Genomic DNA, 13,640 nt, shown 5'->3' with positions numbered 1-13,640 from the left:
GGAGAGGCGGGCTCAGCAAAAGGAAGAGGAGAGGAACCCGGACGGATCCTGCTCTAGCCGGGGGATAAGGGCTCCCAGATATAGGTCTGGGGAAGGCGGCCTGCCTGCAGCCCGCAAACCTATTGCAGATTGCGCCCGCAAAATATGGCACGTGCCTGCACACCCTGGGAAACGTCTTGGGCCACCTTAATGACCAGAGGTGGCAAGCGAAAAGCTCCTGGGGGGAATGAATGCATGACCCCTTGGGCGCCTGGCTCTCGGGCGCCTAGAAACGCCTGCCTGCAACCGCGCGGAGCGCAGCCTCGCGGGGTGAGCTGGGCGAAAGGTGACCCTGGGTGGCGCGCAAGTCCCCACGGCCGCCTCTGCATTGCGCCAGGGCGGTGCGTGAGCTCGGTGCACGCTCTTTGCAGAGCGGAGCGGGCAGCAGACTGGGTGTGAAGAGGGGGAAAACCGGTCTCAAATAATCGATCTGCTTCAAACCCCCCGGGGCAGGCCGGTAGCACTGATTTGTGCCTTACAGAAAGTGTATATATTTACTAGAGACTATACACACACGGGTGGGTGTAGTCTCTGTTGAATGCATACATTTCTATAAATATATACCACACACACGGGTGTGCAAGATACAGAGTATTACATCCATTTTCTATACATCGCCTCTCAATACTCTCTATGTGCATGTACATGTAAATCCCACTGGCTAATTCCCGTGTAAATCCCATTGGATAATTCCCAGATACACAGCAAACAGGCTCATCAGCGATACAGATACAGACAATCGCATTGCTGTGCGACGCATGTACCGTGCTGGATTTGTCTGTGTCCACACACAAACGACAGAAAGTCTCCGTTGGCCTGGGCGGGTTAGAAATACCCCCCTAGCTGGGGTTGCTAATTAGGCAATTCGTTAAGAACCGTCTGGGGATTGTTTTAGCCGCAGTCAGCCCTGATCCCTAGAGGCTAGTGTTTGGAGGCCTGTCTGGCTCTCCTTCCCACGGGAGCATTACATAATTAACCAAGTGAATTCCAGGGCCTTGGGTGCCAGAGCTTCTCCGAACCGTTCCCGGCGCGTTCATTGACAAGGTAACTACGCAAGTCCAAGCTATGCGCTGTTCCAAGCGCCAGTCCTGCAGTGCTGAGCGGGCCCCCAGTAAGAGCCGCTCCTGGCTGAGATTGGGGGGCTCCTGACCTAGGGGCGAATAGCCTGGGCTAGGGGGTTGTTTCATTCCTAGCCAGGGGTTAAACGTCCTGCGGGTGGCGTTAGGACTAGGGGCAAACCCTCAAGCCAGGCACGTGGGCTGAGCTGACAGCTCCCGTCCCAAAGTTCATTTCGTCCGCAACGCAAAAACTTTTCCGGCGGCCTGGCCCTGTTCGCGTTAAGAGTGTGTGTGCGCGGGGGGAGGGGGGGCAGGGGTATTGCTTCGCCTGCAGAAAACCAACCCCCCCCCCTCCTCCCCTACGAGTTTTCAACTCCCGGAGACGAAAGTCACTGGCTGATCAAAGAATTAGCCCGGGGTGGCCCAGAACTAGCCCGCACCGCACCTTTATCTCGCAGCATCTGCGGACTGAAAGTGCGGGCATTCTTGTCGGTTTCCATAGGGGCTAATTCTCGGTCGGGTTCTGGAAAGTGAGCCCGGGTCCCTGTTTCCACCCCCCGCCCTGCAGGTTTCGTTGTAAATCACGCTGGGGGGCTTAGGGCGTGGGGATCTCACGTTGGGACCTGAATAAGTACCCGAGGCCGGGGCCATGGGGGGATTGGGAAGCCCTATATTCAGACGGGATGCTGCGGGTAGGAGGCTGCCCTTGCTGGCCTCTCTTTTCTGGCGTAAAACCAAAGTGTACTTGGAGGTAACACAGACACGAAAAAAAACACTAAGACATGTCTGAGCCCGGAGAGAAACGAACAATGTTCGTGTTTATAACGCGCCTGGCGATCGCTCCCCTTGGGACCTGCGGGCACCCTGGGTAAAGCGTTGGAATCTTTCAAGTGTTTATGATCAAGTCGGTTCGAGGGATTTTCTCTTTTCAAGACCAAGACGCATCCAGACAGACATCGGGCTCAAGCCAGAGGGAAACCCCGCTGGGTGAATCTCTGGAGAGCTGCTGGTTTAATATCCCTCCCAGAGCTGGAAGTTGAGTGGGCAGAGGAGTATCTGATACCTTCTTGTTCCTACACTTACATCACGGCTTGTCCCTGATGGGAGTGAGGTCTCCGGTCTCTATTTTCCTCCGCAGTCTTATTCCCACGCGGCATTTTTTACTGATCTCCTAGAGAAACAATACTGGATTCAAATCTAAACTCCGCGGCTTTTCTGGGCGTTATTTCTAAGCCAGGAGCGTTTGGGGCTTGTTGAGTTCCCAAATCGGATGCTCATTATCCATCGCCTGGAGGCTTCTCAGTGACTTTCGGGGTGTTTCTTTTCTTACGGCTTCAACAAGCCAAAATGCTTTAGTCCCTTTGGTGAGAAACGCTGGTCGGGAAGCCGGGGGAGAGAGGAAGGGGTGGGGTTTCCACGCCTCGGAGAAGGCCGGCTCTCCGTTATAACGCCTGGCGGCGCAGAAGTGAAACGGAGCCTTTTTCACAACGCGCCCTGGCCCCCGCAGATCGTGGGCTCCGGGAAAGTAGGAAAACGGGGGAGGGGGCCCTAGGCAGAAATGCGCCCCCCTCCCCAGTAAAAGCAGGATACTTACAGGAGAGAGTCTCGGGGTGGGGTTTAATCTCGCTCGCCTCTGGATTTTGATACTTTGAGCTAATTTGGAAGTGCCCCGCCGCTGCCACCAAACGATGCTTAAGAGCCCCAAGGACGCATAAATTAGGCGCATCTACAATAGGAGAGGAGAGTCCTCGTAACCTCGTCTCCTAAGCTCCCTTTGGTGCTTGTGGGAGGAAGACTGGTGGAGGGGGGACACCAACCCACGGGCTCTTTCCCGGGGCGGGGGAGGCAGCGGGCTGGGGGTTCCCACTCGCCCTCGGACCGCCGCGCCGGAGCCCAGCGCTGCGCGGGGACCTGTCCGGGCGCGCAGGGGCCGGAGCGGGGCGCAAGGCGCGGGGCGCAGTGGGGAACGAACTGGATTTCCGCCCCTGGGCACGGCCGGTTGTTGGCTCCTTGGGGCTGTCGCTCCGCCCCCCAGTGTCTGTCGTAAACCTGGCGCCGGACTAAAATAAACCCGAGATAAGAGAGCTCAGGGCTCGCCTCCCTCCTCCTTCCTCCTGCGCGGCGAGCGCTCGGCGCGCTCCGGAGCCCCCCTCTCTTGGCGCAGCCAGCCGGCCGGAGGGGAGCCGGCAACCGCCCCGGGCTGAGCCCCCCCGAGCTCCCCTGCTGCCCGGCGGCCGAGCCATGTCGCTGAGCCCCAAGCACACGACGCCCTTCTCCGTCACCGACATCCTGAGCCCCATGGAGGAGAGCTACAAGAAGTTCGGGGCCCTGGAGGGCGCCGGGCACCTGGGCTCCCCGCTGGGGGCTTATCGCCAGGCACAGGGCGCGCAGGCGGCCCCGGCCATGCAGCAACACGCCATGGGCGGCCACAACGGGGCGGCGGCCGGCGCCTACCACATGCCGCACGGCGTCTCCCAGTTCCCCCACAGCGCCGTGGGGGGCTACTGCAACGGGGGGCTCGCCAACATGGGCGAGCTGCCCGCCTACCCCGACAGCATGCGGAACAGCGCGGCCGCCGCCGCCAGCGGCTGGTATGGGGCCAACCCGGACCCCAGGTACTCCACAAGTAAGTGGGGCGCAGGGGGCGAGCCGGGGACACTGGGCTGGGGGGGCTTTGCCGGGAGGGAGGAAGGGCCGAAGGTTGGAGGCTCTGGGTACCCCACAGCCCCTAGGCTGAGACTTTCTTGGCTTGGGAAAGCCACAGGTCCTTACCCCAAGTCAGGCGCGGTCGACATTGACTAGAGAAACGGGGGATAGATAGATAGATCGAAAGATGTGTATGGGGATGGATGGATGGATAGATAGATATAGATAGATAGATAGATAGATAGATAGATAGATGTGTATGGGGATGGATGGATGGATAGATGGATGGATAGATAGATGTATATGGGGATGGATGGATGGAGGGGGGGATAGATAGATGTGTATGGGGATGGATGGATGGGGGAGATAGATAGATAGATAGATAGATAGATAGATAGATGTGTATGGGGATGGATGGATGGATGGATGGATAGATGTGAATGGAGATGGATGGATGGAGGGGGGGATAGATAGATAGATAGATAGATAGATAGATAGATAGATAGATAGATGAGGTGGATGGGGATAGATAGATAGATAGATAGATAGATAGATGTGTATGGGGATGGATGGATGGAGGGGGGGGTAGATAGATAGATATAGGGATGGATAGATGAGGTGTATGAGGCTAGATATGTAGATCATTAGCGGTGTATGGGGCTAGACAGACAGGGGTCTGTGGGACAGACTGACAGCGCTGTATGGGGATTAGATACAGCTGTTTCCCTTGCCCTGATGTACCCCACTCCCTTGCGATCCGGCCGAGGTTTCAGACCCGATGGCGGGGGGCAGGTCCTCCCCCCACCCCAGAGCCCTGCCCCAGGCCCGTGCGCCTGCATTTCGTTGACTTGCTCCCGTCGGGCCGGCCTAGCTCTCAGCCTCCCTTCTGCTCACAGTCTCTAGGTTCATGGGCCCCTCGGCCGGGATGAACATGGCTGGCATGGGCACCCTAGGCGGGATCGCCGAGGCGGCCAAGACCATGGCCCCTCTCCACGCGGCGCCCCGGCGGAAGAGGAGGGTGCTCTTCTCCCAGGCGCAGGTGTACGAGCTGGAGAGGCGCTTTAAGCAGCAGAAGTACCTGTCGGCGCCGGAGCGGGAGCACCTGGCCAGTATGATCCACCTCACCCCGACGCAGGTCAAGATCTGGTTCCAGAACCACCGCTACAAGATGAAGCGGCAGGCGAAGGATAAGGCCACGCAGCAGCTCCAGCAGGAGACCAGCCTGTGCCAGCAGCAGCCGTCCCCGCGGCGGGTGGCCGTGCCGGTGCTGGTAAAGGACGGGAAACCCTGCCAGGGCAACCCCAGCAGCACCCCGGCGGCGCCCAACCAGCCGGCGCCCCAGGGCGCCTCCAGCGGGGGGCTCCCGGCCTCCGGCAGCGCCGCGCACCAGCATCAGAGCCAGCAGGTCAGCTCGCTCAGCCAGGCCCCGGAGCTGGAGGAGATGTCGCCCAGCCCCCCGTCCCTCCACAGCCAGGTCGGCGGCATGGCCCAGATGGACACAGCCAACGTCGATTACAGCAGCAGCCTTGTCAACCCCAACCTGCTCTACAGCAGGACGTGGTAACGCGGTGGGGGGGCCTGCCTGGGACTGCCTGGGGAGCGGGCTAAAAGCACCCCCCCGCCACCACCCACCCCAACAGTGCTGGCGCCTGCGGCTTTCTTCCCTGTGAGTCCGTCCCTGGAGGGAAAGATCTGAGCGCCTTCCTCCTCTCTCGTTGTCGTGGTTGATTTTATTTTCTATGATTAATTATTAATTAATTATTATTATTATTATTCCTTTTTTAAAGACTTGAATTGCAACCAAGTCTATAACTCCGAGTTGCCAAAGCTGCAGCGGAAGTACGGACTTCTTCGGTGTCGTTGAAAGGCTGATCAAAAAGTCTTGCACATGTAGGGGCAGGGGGGAGGGAAAGGGAAGGGGAGAAAGAACCAAACCAACCCACACAAAAAAAACCCTCGTTGCTTTAGGATATCTGAGGCCACTGCCCAGGTACAGGTGAGGACTTCCCTCCTGATCGTCTGACTTGGACTCGAGTGTAATGTACGAGTAACCAAATTAAAAACTGACGCAGCAGATGGACAAGAATTAGTATTTACCACCATCAAGTCTCCGATTTCTTTCTTTCTTTTTTTTTTTTTAGGCTAGTTAAAAAATACAAAAACCCAGTTGGTTGGTGTCTCTATCTTATAAACCAATTGAAAGCGAACAATAAAGCGTTTGAAGTGCAACTTATCTGGTAGAATTAATTTTATAAGGGTGCCCCTTAAGTGCAATTTCATTATTATTTGATTGAAAGTAAATTGAATTGTAACTCAAGGTCGATGAGGCATACAGCAATGTTAGCTGAGAACAGTTCTTGCCATTTAGGTGACAGGGAAAGAAAAGCAGCGGTAACAATCAGAGCGAGAAAAAAGACTTGTATTATACCCGTCGAGGATATTTTTACAGAAGAGCTTTTGAACTTTGATGCTCAGATTAAAAAACACGTTTTTATTGTTGTTATTATTAATTATTATTATTATTTAGTAAGGACTTGGATGTATGTTGACAAACCAACCACCCCTCTCCCTACGTGTAAAATGTGACCCGTCCCAACGGTGCAAGATTGCTGGTTAAGTTAAATCAGACCTGATGAAATAAAGAAACTCAGAAAAATTCCTCCAAAAATGTGTGACCTGCTCTTGGTATCCCAGTATAATTTTACCCGAAGCTAAGTATTGTTAGTCGAAAGCATTTAATGATTGTCAACAGTATAGCTACAGCTAGGAACGAGGGGGAAATTCAAAAAATCAAGAACCTGAAATGGACAGCAGTCAAACCCTGAAATTGACATCAGTTAGGTAGCATGCTAAATATTATGCTGGGTCTTTACAAAATTAAAAAATCAAGGAAAATAACAAGGAAAATAAATTACAGCGACGTGTTTTCTTCCTCCCGCCTCTTCCCGAATACAAAAAATAAAAAAAATACAGAGAAACTAAATAAAACATAGACTTTTTCAGCAATTTTTTATAATATAAGAAATGGCGGTTGCTCACAAAACATTCTGTTTTCATTGTACAAAAGACGTTTTTGCCTCTTAATATTAGCAATTTTTGTTCCAAACTGATCTTTAACTGTCACTTCAGAGAACCATCAATATTTTTTCTCTCTAAGAAGTGACGGTGATTCTGTTACATTACGTAGGTCTATTTAGGGGTTTTATTTTATTTTTTATTTATTTAGACACTAGTATGTTTTGGGTGTTCGATATGAAAACTCAAGTTACAGAATGATTTAATTAAATAAATCATGACTGGAGTTAAATAGACTCAGAGCAATTTGTGTTATTTAATTAATGCAAATAAATGGAATATCAGTTACAAGGTGTGCTTTATAAATTATCAGAACAAATAAGTGAAATCGATTCTCCACTAAAGAGATCTAACCTCAACATGAGAGATTTTATAGCTTATGATGTTTTTACTGAATGTTTTTGGTCTATTTTTAATCGAAAGATTTCCATACCGCCTTGGATTTTGGGGGGGGCGGAGGGGAGGTGGTGGCTTGGCTAACATATTTTTGATCTAATATTTTAGATGAAATTTTATCGTGCTTTTTTCCCTTAAATATTTTTGGTCTAAATTTATAGATAAGAGATTTTATAATCTGCTTCGCGCCCTCTCCCCCTTTAAATCATTTGGATATAACATCCTAAATGAGTGTTCGGCCAAACGGATACTTTTAAACATGTAGAAAAAGTTATTTTGTGATTTGATCGCGAATATTTCAAAAAGAAGTAATTTTTGGATTCCTCTGGAGGTACGCAAAAAATCAAACTGTCTGAGGAATAAATGGCCTGTATTATAGACCCATAGAATGATCTCTGAAAAAAATATATACATACAACTGGATACCAACGAAGGTTTTGCAAATAATATAAAGGCGTATGCTTGTGAATGCAGTGCAGGGATATGGAAAATTCTTGTTGTTTTGATCAATGTACTATTCGTTTCCGGGACAGAAAATTAATTTCAGAATTTATTGTTTAATATCTGATGGCACTAGTTCAATGTAAGATACTCATGATTTATTGGACAAGGAAGATGCATTTTTTTAAATGTCTGGGGAAATAGATTAGGTAGCTACAGATATATAATCAGTGCATTTTGCAAGCCTGATTTTTTCCCCTCTTGGAACAAAAAGCTTTGTTTACATAAAGACCTGCCGCGGAGAAAGGGAGCAGATTGAAACCTTTAGGAGAATATGACCTTTTACAACATTTCCCGGGTAGAATAGAGACGGCAGGACTTTATTATAACGGAGAAAAGAGACGACAGAACGAAACAATCTGTTGTCACCATGCTATAGGGGCGATTACGCATTATGTTTCGCTTGCGGAAATATAAATATAAAGCGATTACCTTTTCTCTACATGTAACAGAGGGGAAATAGGTTTATGTACAAAAATCAGTTATGGGTTTGTGTATATACATAGATACACACAGCATAGTCTGATTCGGTGATTATATAGATAGATTGTGTAGACTATCTATCATCCCTGAAATGTATATGATCGAATCAGAGGTGTGTGTGTGTGTGTGTGTGTGTGTGTGTGTGTGTGTGTGTGTGTGTGTGTGTGTGTGTGTGTACACACTTTCTAGCAGAGACAAAGGTGGGCGAGGTAATATTTGTTGATTGGCCCAACTTCTGTTGGCGGAAGAGACAAGCTTTCGAGCTCACACAGGGCTCTTCTGCAGAGCCTAGAGAAGTTGGTCCGATGAATTACCTCACCCACCTTGTAACGTACGGGTAACACGTCTGCCTAAAAGTTAGCACGCCCCTGGTCAGGAACGGAGAGCTTCAACCTTCCCGGCCGTTGGGCTGCGTTTTCTGATCAGTCGCCACCGGGATCCCTTTTGCAAGGGGGGCTTCCCAGGCCTTTAGTCCGAGTGCAAACGCGCAGACTGGGTGCCGCTCATTAACTGGAGAGAGGCGAAGGCTCTTCACAGAGAGCCACGCGGGAAAGGGGCTAAGCGGAACAAAGCCCCCCTGGAAGTTTAGGGTGGCCCAGCTGCGACTCAAAGGCTTTCTTGGGCTCCCCGCAGGGCTGGCGGGCTCCGGCCGGCTCAGAGACCGGGACCGGGTCATTGGAAGCGAATGTCGGCTCCGGCTGACTCTGGAAAGAGCCTGGAAGTTGACGCGGCCAAGAAGGCGAGCGGGGCAGGTACGCGTGAAACAAACAAACAAAAAACAGTGGTCCCACCCCACCCCACCCTCCTCTTTTCTAGGGTTGGGGCCAGGGCAGAGCTCCTCGCGCCGGATTGGGATGTTTTAACCATTGGTTTTTGAGAGGCGATCCCCAGCCATGCGCTCGGTTTGGTAGCAAGGGAAGCCCCAAGTGGAGCTGACTAGAGGGGAAAGCCAAGCGCTGGATTTGGAGATCGGACGTTTTGCTCAATTGCTAATTACCCCCCCGGTCTCTGTTTTCCTTTCAGAGAGACGCAGCCGGCTCTTACGGCCTGTGCTCGCTACCCCTCCTGTAAGGAAGTCACGGGGAGATTTGGGTCCATCACGGCTGTGGCCTTACCCCCCACGCGGTATGTCCTAGCGCGCGTGGGTGCCCGGAGGCAACACGTTGGGTAGTTGGTCCGTGCTGTGCCCAGCCAGGCAAGGGGCTATGATCGATCGCGAGGAGCCGGCTGCAGAGAAAGGGAAAGTCCCCCCTTACCCCCACTCTCCGCCCCCAGGAACTTTTTTTAGCCACAGACACGCCTGACCGTGCAACAGGTGGAAGCCAGAGGCCTGTGAGCTCAGTGGCAGGACTCCCATTGGGTGCATGCGGGCTGCGCCAGGAGAGGATGCGATTTCCAGCCGGCACCGAGAGTTTTCACCCTGCAAGGGCGATCGGCGCTGGCTCACTGGGGGGGTCCCAGCGAGCATTGCCCGCAGGCTGCTCCCGCAGAGAGCTTCCCCCAGAGGAGCCTTTCCCCGCCCGGTGTGAACGATCAAGCTCCGTTTAAACCAAAACGCCGGTTTACGCTAGCCCGATCCTGCCCCGCTGGAAGTGCAGGGGAGCTTTTCCCGTTGACCCCAGTGGGTCTGGGGTAGTCTCTGGGGTCCCTGTGTTTTCTGAAGGCGGCTTTGCAGAGGGCTGCGCCCCGAGTGTCTTGTGAGAAATCGGTAGAAAAGCGTCGTCTGCCTTTCAACCCGCCGGGTATAGACCTGCTCCCCTTTTCAGTGCATTCATGGCAAGGGGGGGGGGGGTGAGAAATGGGCCTGAGGAGCAGTGAGGGAGGGGAGGTGACCGGCAGCCCTTGCCCATACTGGTCCATGCCCCAGCGTCCCCACTGTAGCTCCAAGGGGCTGTTCAAACGAGGTGGCACCGAACAGCCCTTCGTTTCTCCAAAGCCCAGCTCTCAGGTCTCCCTGCTCCCATCCCGCCTGAGTCCCCCTCAACGTCTCATTGCTCCTCCCTCAGGGGCTCCATCCAATTCTAGCCCGAGCCTTTCTCCCCACTCTCACGGCCATTCGTGTCCCGGTCCCCAGGATGGGAGCAAAAAGTTAGAAACTAGACCAGTTCAGCTAAATGCAGGAAGAAAGATGCGAGTTTAATGCTCTCAGGACTGGCCCAGGGTTATGAACCATTGTAAGCAGAAAGTCTCTCCCTCCCTCTTGAAAGGCCTTATTTTTTAAGCCACAGACATGCCGGACCGTGGCGTCGCTTTGGGTGGAGGGTTTGTAAACATGTTCCTATCTGTTCTAAACAGTCCCTCAGGGCCAAGTAGATCCTGAAAGATTCCTGCCCTGAAACGGTGCTAAAACCAGCTCTCTAAACCCCTCTTCCCTCACCAGAGTTTGTCCTGCTAACCTGGTAGGCGATTTCTTTAAACAGACTGTGCATTAGCAGGTTGCCAGAGCAGAAGAGACTATTCAGAGGCTAGGACCTCATGCACTACACAGCCAGTCTATGGAATTTAAGCCAGTAATTCCTGCAACGGAGGGAATTCTTCTTCTCTGATTTTGGCAGGAGTAAGTCTGAGTTACATCTCTCTCCTGAACTCCTTATTAAAGAACGCACTGTTACAGACTGGAACCTTTGCCAAACCCAGCCTGTGTGCAATTGCATGTCTAACTATGCACACACAATTACTGCACTTGCAATTTTGATGCTTGGGGACAACTGGCCATTTGCGCCCACCCGTGGGTTCACGCAACTGTAAGGCCGTGCCAAAAAATGACCTTGTGAAAGTCACACCAGTACTCCCATTGCACCATCAAATTATGTATTTGAATAATGATGCTTTGCAGGAAACAATGGCACTTTTCTGAAGGGGTTAGAGAGAAGCTGCAATGCACAGAACAAACAGACAGTAAGTGTACACACAATTGCAACTATTTGCTACAAACCCCAGACATTCCTGACAGGTACACTAGTTGTGAAAGATGCAAAGCCCAGGTACAAAGGTGCATTCAGTTTCCATTTGCAGGATGTTTATTCTCTAACATTTTAGCTGTCAGTCACATTTGAAAAGGATAAACGGACCATTTTCTTTAGATTTGATATTAAAACCAGCCATATATGAGGTGAGTGCTTTGAGAATGCCTATATGTCTGAAAATTGAGTTTCACTGCTGCGCCTGTTCTGGTCAATAGCAAATGTTTATACACACAACATTTTAATGTAATGCACTATAGGCCATTTCAATCTGATGGTATACATCAGTTTCTAACAGTGTGACTACTCTTTGAATCACAATAAGTATTCTGCTCCATCCTCACTCACTTGCAAATGAATCTAGGTTCAGGATTTCTTCCTCTCAGGGTTATGTTGGTCTGGTCCTTTTCCCTTATATTTGAATATTAACATGTATGCCTTTGAAGGAGGACACCTATATCAGATGGTTCACGAGAGACTATTTCTTATAACCTCGTGTAAGAGTTAAAAAATACTTACATAGAAAAAGGCTACAGTTATGCATACATACAGGTGCATAAAGAAAAATATAAAATGGGATACTTAGAGATATTGCATCCATTTTTAAATAGTTGACTTAACCTGATGCATGGTGTATGTTAGGAGCAGAGAACTGTTTACTTTTTATGGGCAAACTAAAAGGTTTAGAGTCTTTTAAAAATATGGATGTTTATATAGGAGGATTTTCCAAGTTATTAATTAATAACTAACAAATAAAAGTGTGCATATGCATTTAGATAAAAACTACACAAATATTCCAGAGGAAAGAGTCATAAGCCACTTAATACCAGTGCACATTTTCAAAAGCCACTTTATAGGGCAGTGAAGTAAAAAGAGAATATTTCAATATTCAATATACTGAATGCAAAACCCTTTGAAAATTACTAAAAAATACACCTAAAAAATACATTCCATTTACTAGCCAGCTAATGGTTGGTTAACCTTTGTTTGAAATGTGATTTTCTGTAAAATCTGTTGTTAATTTCATATTCTACGAGGTAAAAGGCATAAAAGAGCAAGAACACACCAGACAAAAGTCGTAAAAGTTGAAACATTTTTACTTAGAAGTCCAGAAATCAAACTCGAGAGACAAATACATCAATGAAGTGTTGTTAAAAAGAATACAGACAAAAGCGTGTCTTTAAACATTGTGTTTCTTAGACTGCCCGCTGTGCCTACCTTCACAGCTAATAAAACCCTATTTCTAGGCATTCTTTAAAAATCAGTATCTATTTTTGGGCTCTTATGTTGTGAATTAAAGGATGTTTTGATTTGCAATTGACAGGCATATGCAATTGATGCTTAGCTAGTAATAAAGGAGAACAGTACTCCTACTTCATGAAATGTCTCTCAAGCACATTAGTAAGTGCTTTACATGTCTTCTCCAGTACACTGTTTCAAAGCAACATAAAAACCCTTCCCCCCCAAAAAATCAAATCTTATCAGTAAGAAATATACACGGTTAAAACACATATTGCAGTTTAAAAACTACTAGTATGTTTCTTAAAGATGCCTCATTTTTCCACAGTTATTGTAAAAACAGGTTTTGATGATGGAAGACTTCAAGAGTCTAATTCCAGTTGTATCGTCCAGAGGGAGGTGGCAAAGGGTAGGGCCTCCCGGGGCCATATCCCTGCAAACAAACAAAAGCAAGGGTTTATTTTCTGGATTACTGTCACAGTAAACAAGTTAGCCTAGCCTCAGACTCCAAGCAAAACTGAAACAATACAGCCTTTACACAGAAAGCTACCAAAGAAAGAGCTAAACATCTCTTAATAGTGTTTACAAATGCTCTCCTGGATACACACACTTCAGCTCCTACACACGGAGTGAGTTCTGTACAACACCAAACTCACACTTCCATGTGTGTTGGAAAAGATTTAATAACCCTAAATGAGAAAGTCAAAAGGCAGCATTGAGGGGGATTTGAGCTGCAGGAGTAACTGCTAACCTTTTGCTTTCAGTAATAGAGGAATTTAAAAGGTGCAAAATGAAAACAAGAACAGGATTTGAAAAGCAAACTTTGTAAATCCATGAAGAAAACATGGCTCTGCCATTACGTATATATAGACACACATGTGCTCGCGCACATTTTACACAGACTAATAGTGGAAAGTAGAATACCTTCAGTATGCACAGTAAGGGTGTGCTTTGACACCTAGGATGCTTCTACCCTAGTTAGGATTCATCTTAACCTTCCCATTATGGTTAATTTATACAATGTTTTGTCTTTATTTCAATTTAATTGAAATACAGGTCCAAGTCTGTATATTTTAGTTGTAGACAGCTGATCTTCTGCCAAAGCAAAAACCATATGCTTTTACAGCTACATGAAACTTTTCTTGTTAGATGCATTTCTGTTGTGCTGGCGTCTTGTAGGCATCAGTTCAGTTTTAAGTAGCATTTTAAATACTAGGTGACATGATATCAATGCATGTCA

General features: G+C 49.1%; 2 protein-coding genes across 2 annotated transcripts in view; one reads left to right on the top strand and one right to left on the bottom strand.

Annotated features, from left to right (window-relative positions):
* The first annotated feature begins 3,207 nt into the window (after positions 1-3,207).
* Positions 3,208-6,627, top strand: NKX2-4 (NK2 homeobox 4). Its single transcript, XM_065587268.1, has 2 exons — positions 3,208-3,723; positions 4,640-6,627. Exons 1-2 carry the CDS (start codon positions 3,339-3,341, stop codon positions 5,305-5,307), a joined length of 1,053 nt encoding a protein of 350 aa, XP_065443340.1. The 5' UTR covers positions 3,208-3,338; the 3' UTR covers positions 5,308-6,627.
* A 5,613-nt stretch (positions 6,628-12,240) lies between these two features.
* XRN2 (5'-3' exoribonuclease 2) overlaps positions 12,241-13,640 on the bottom strand; it is an 89,048-nt gene continuing 87,648 nt past the window's right edge. The window contains exon 30 of the mRNA XM_005287485.4: positions 12,241-12,833. Coding sequence (XP_005287542.1) covers positions 12,771-12,833 — 63 coding nt within the window. The 3' untranslated portion in view covers positions 12,241-12,770. The remainder of the gene's footprint in view (positions 12,834-13,640) is intronic.

This window comes from Chrysemys picta, chromosome 3 (assembly GCF_011386835.1).
Source record: "Chrysemys picta bellii isolate R12L10 chromosome 3, ASM1138683v2, whole genome shotgun sequence".
In the NCBI taxonomy this organism is placed as follows: domain Eukaryota; kingdom Metazoa; phylum Chordata; order Testudines; family Emydidae; genus Chrysemys; species Chrysemys picta.
Note: the sequence above shows the minus strand (reverse complement) of the source record. Positions and strands in the feature narration are given on the sequence as shown.

Excerpts from the sequence above, each read along its gene's own strand:
- NKX2-4 (XM_065587268.1), top strand. The coding sequence starts at position 3,339 with ATGTCGCTGAGCCCCAAGCACACGACGCCCTTCTCCGTCACCGACATC. Across the intron at positions 3,724-4,639 it reads GGACCCCAGGTACTCCACAA|TCTCTAGGTTCATGGGCCCC; the intron begins GTAAGTGGGGCG and ends TTCTGCTCACAG.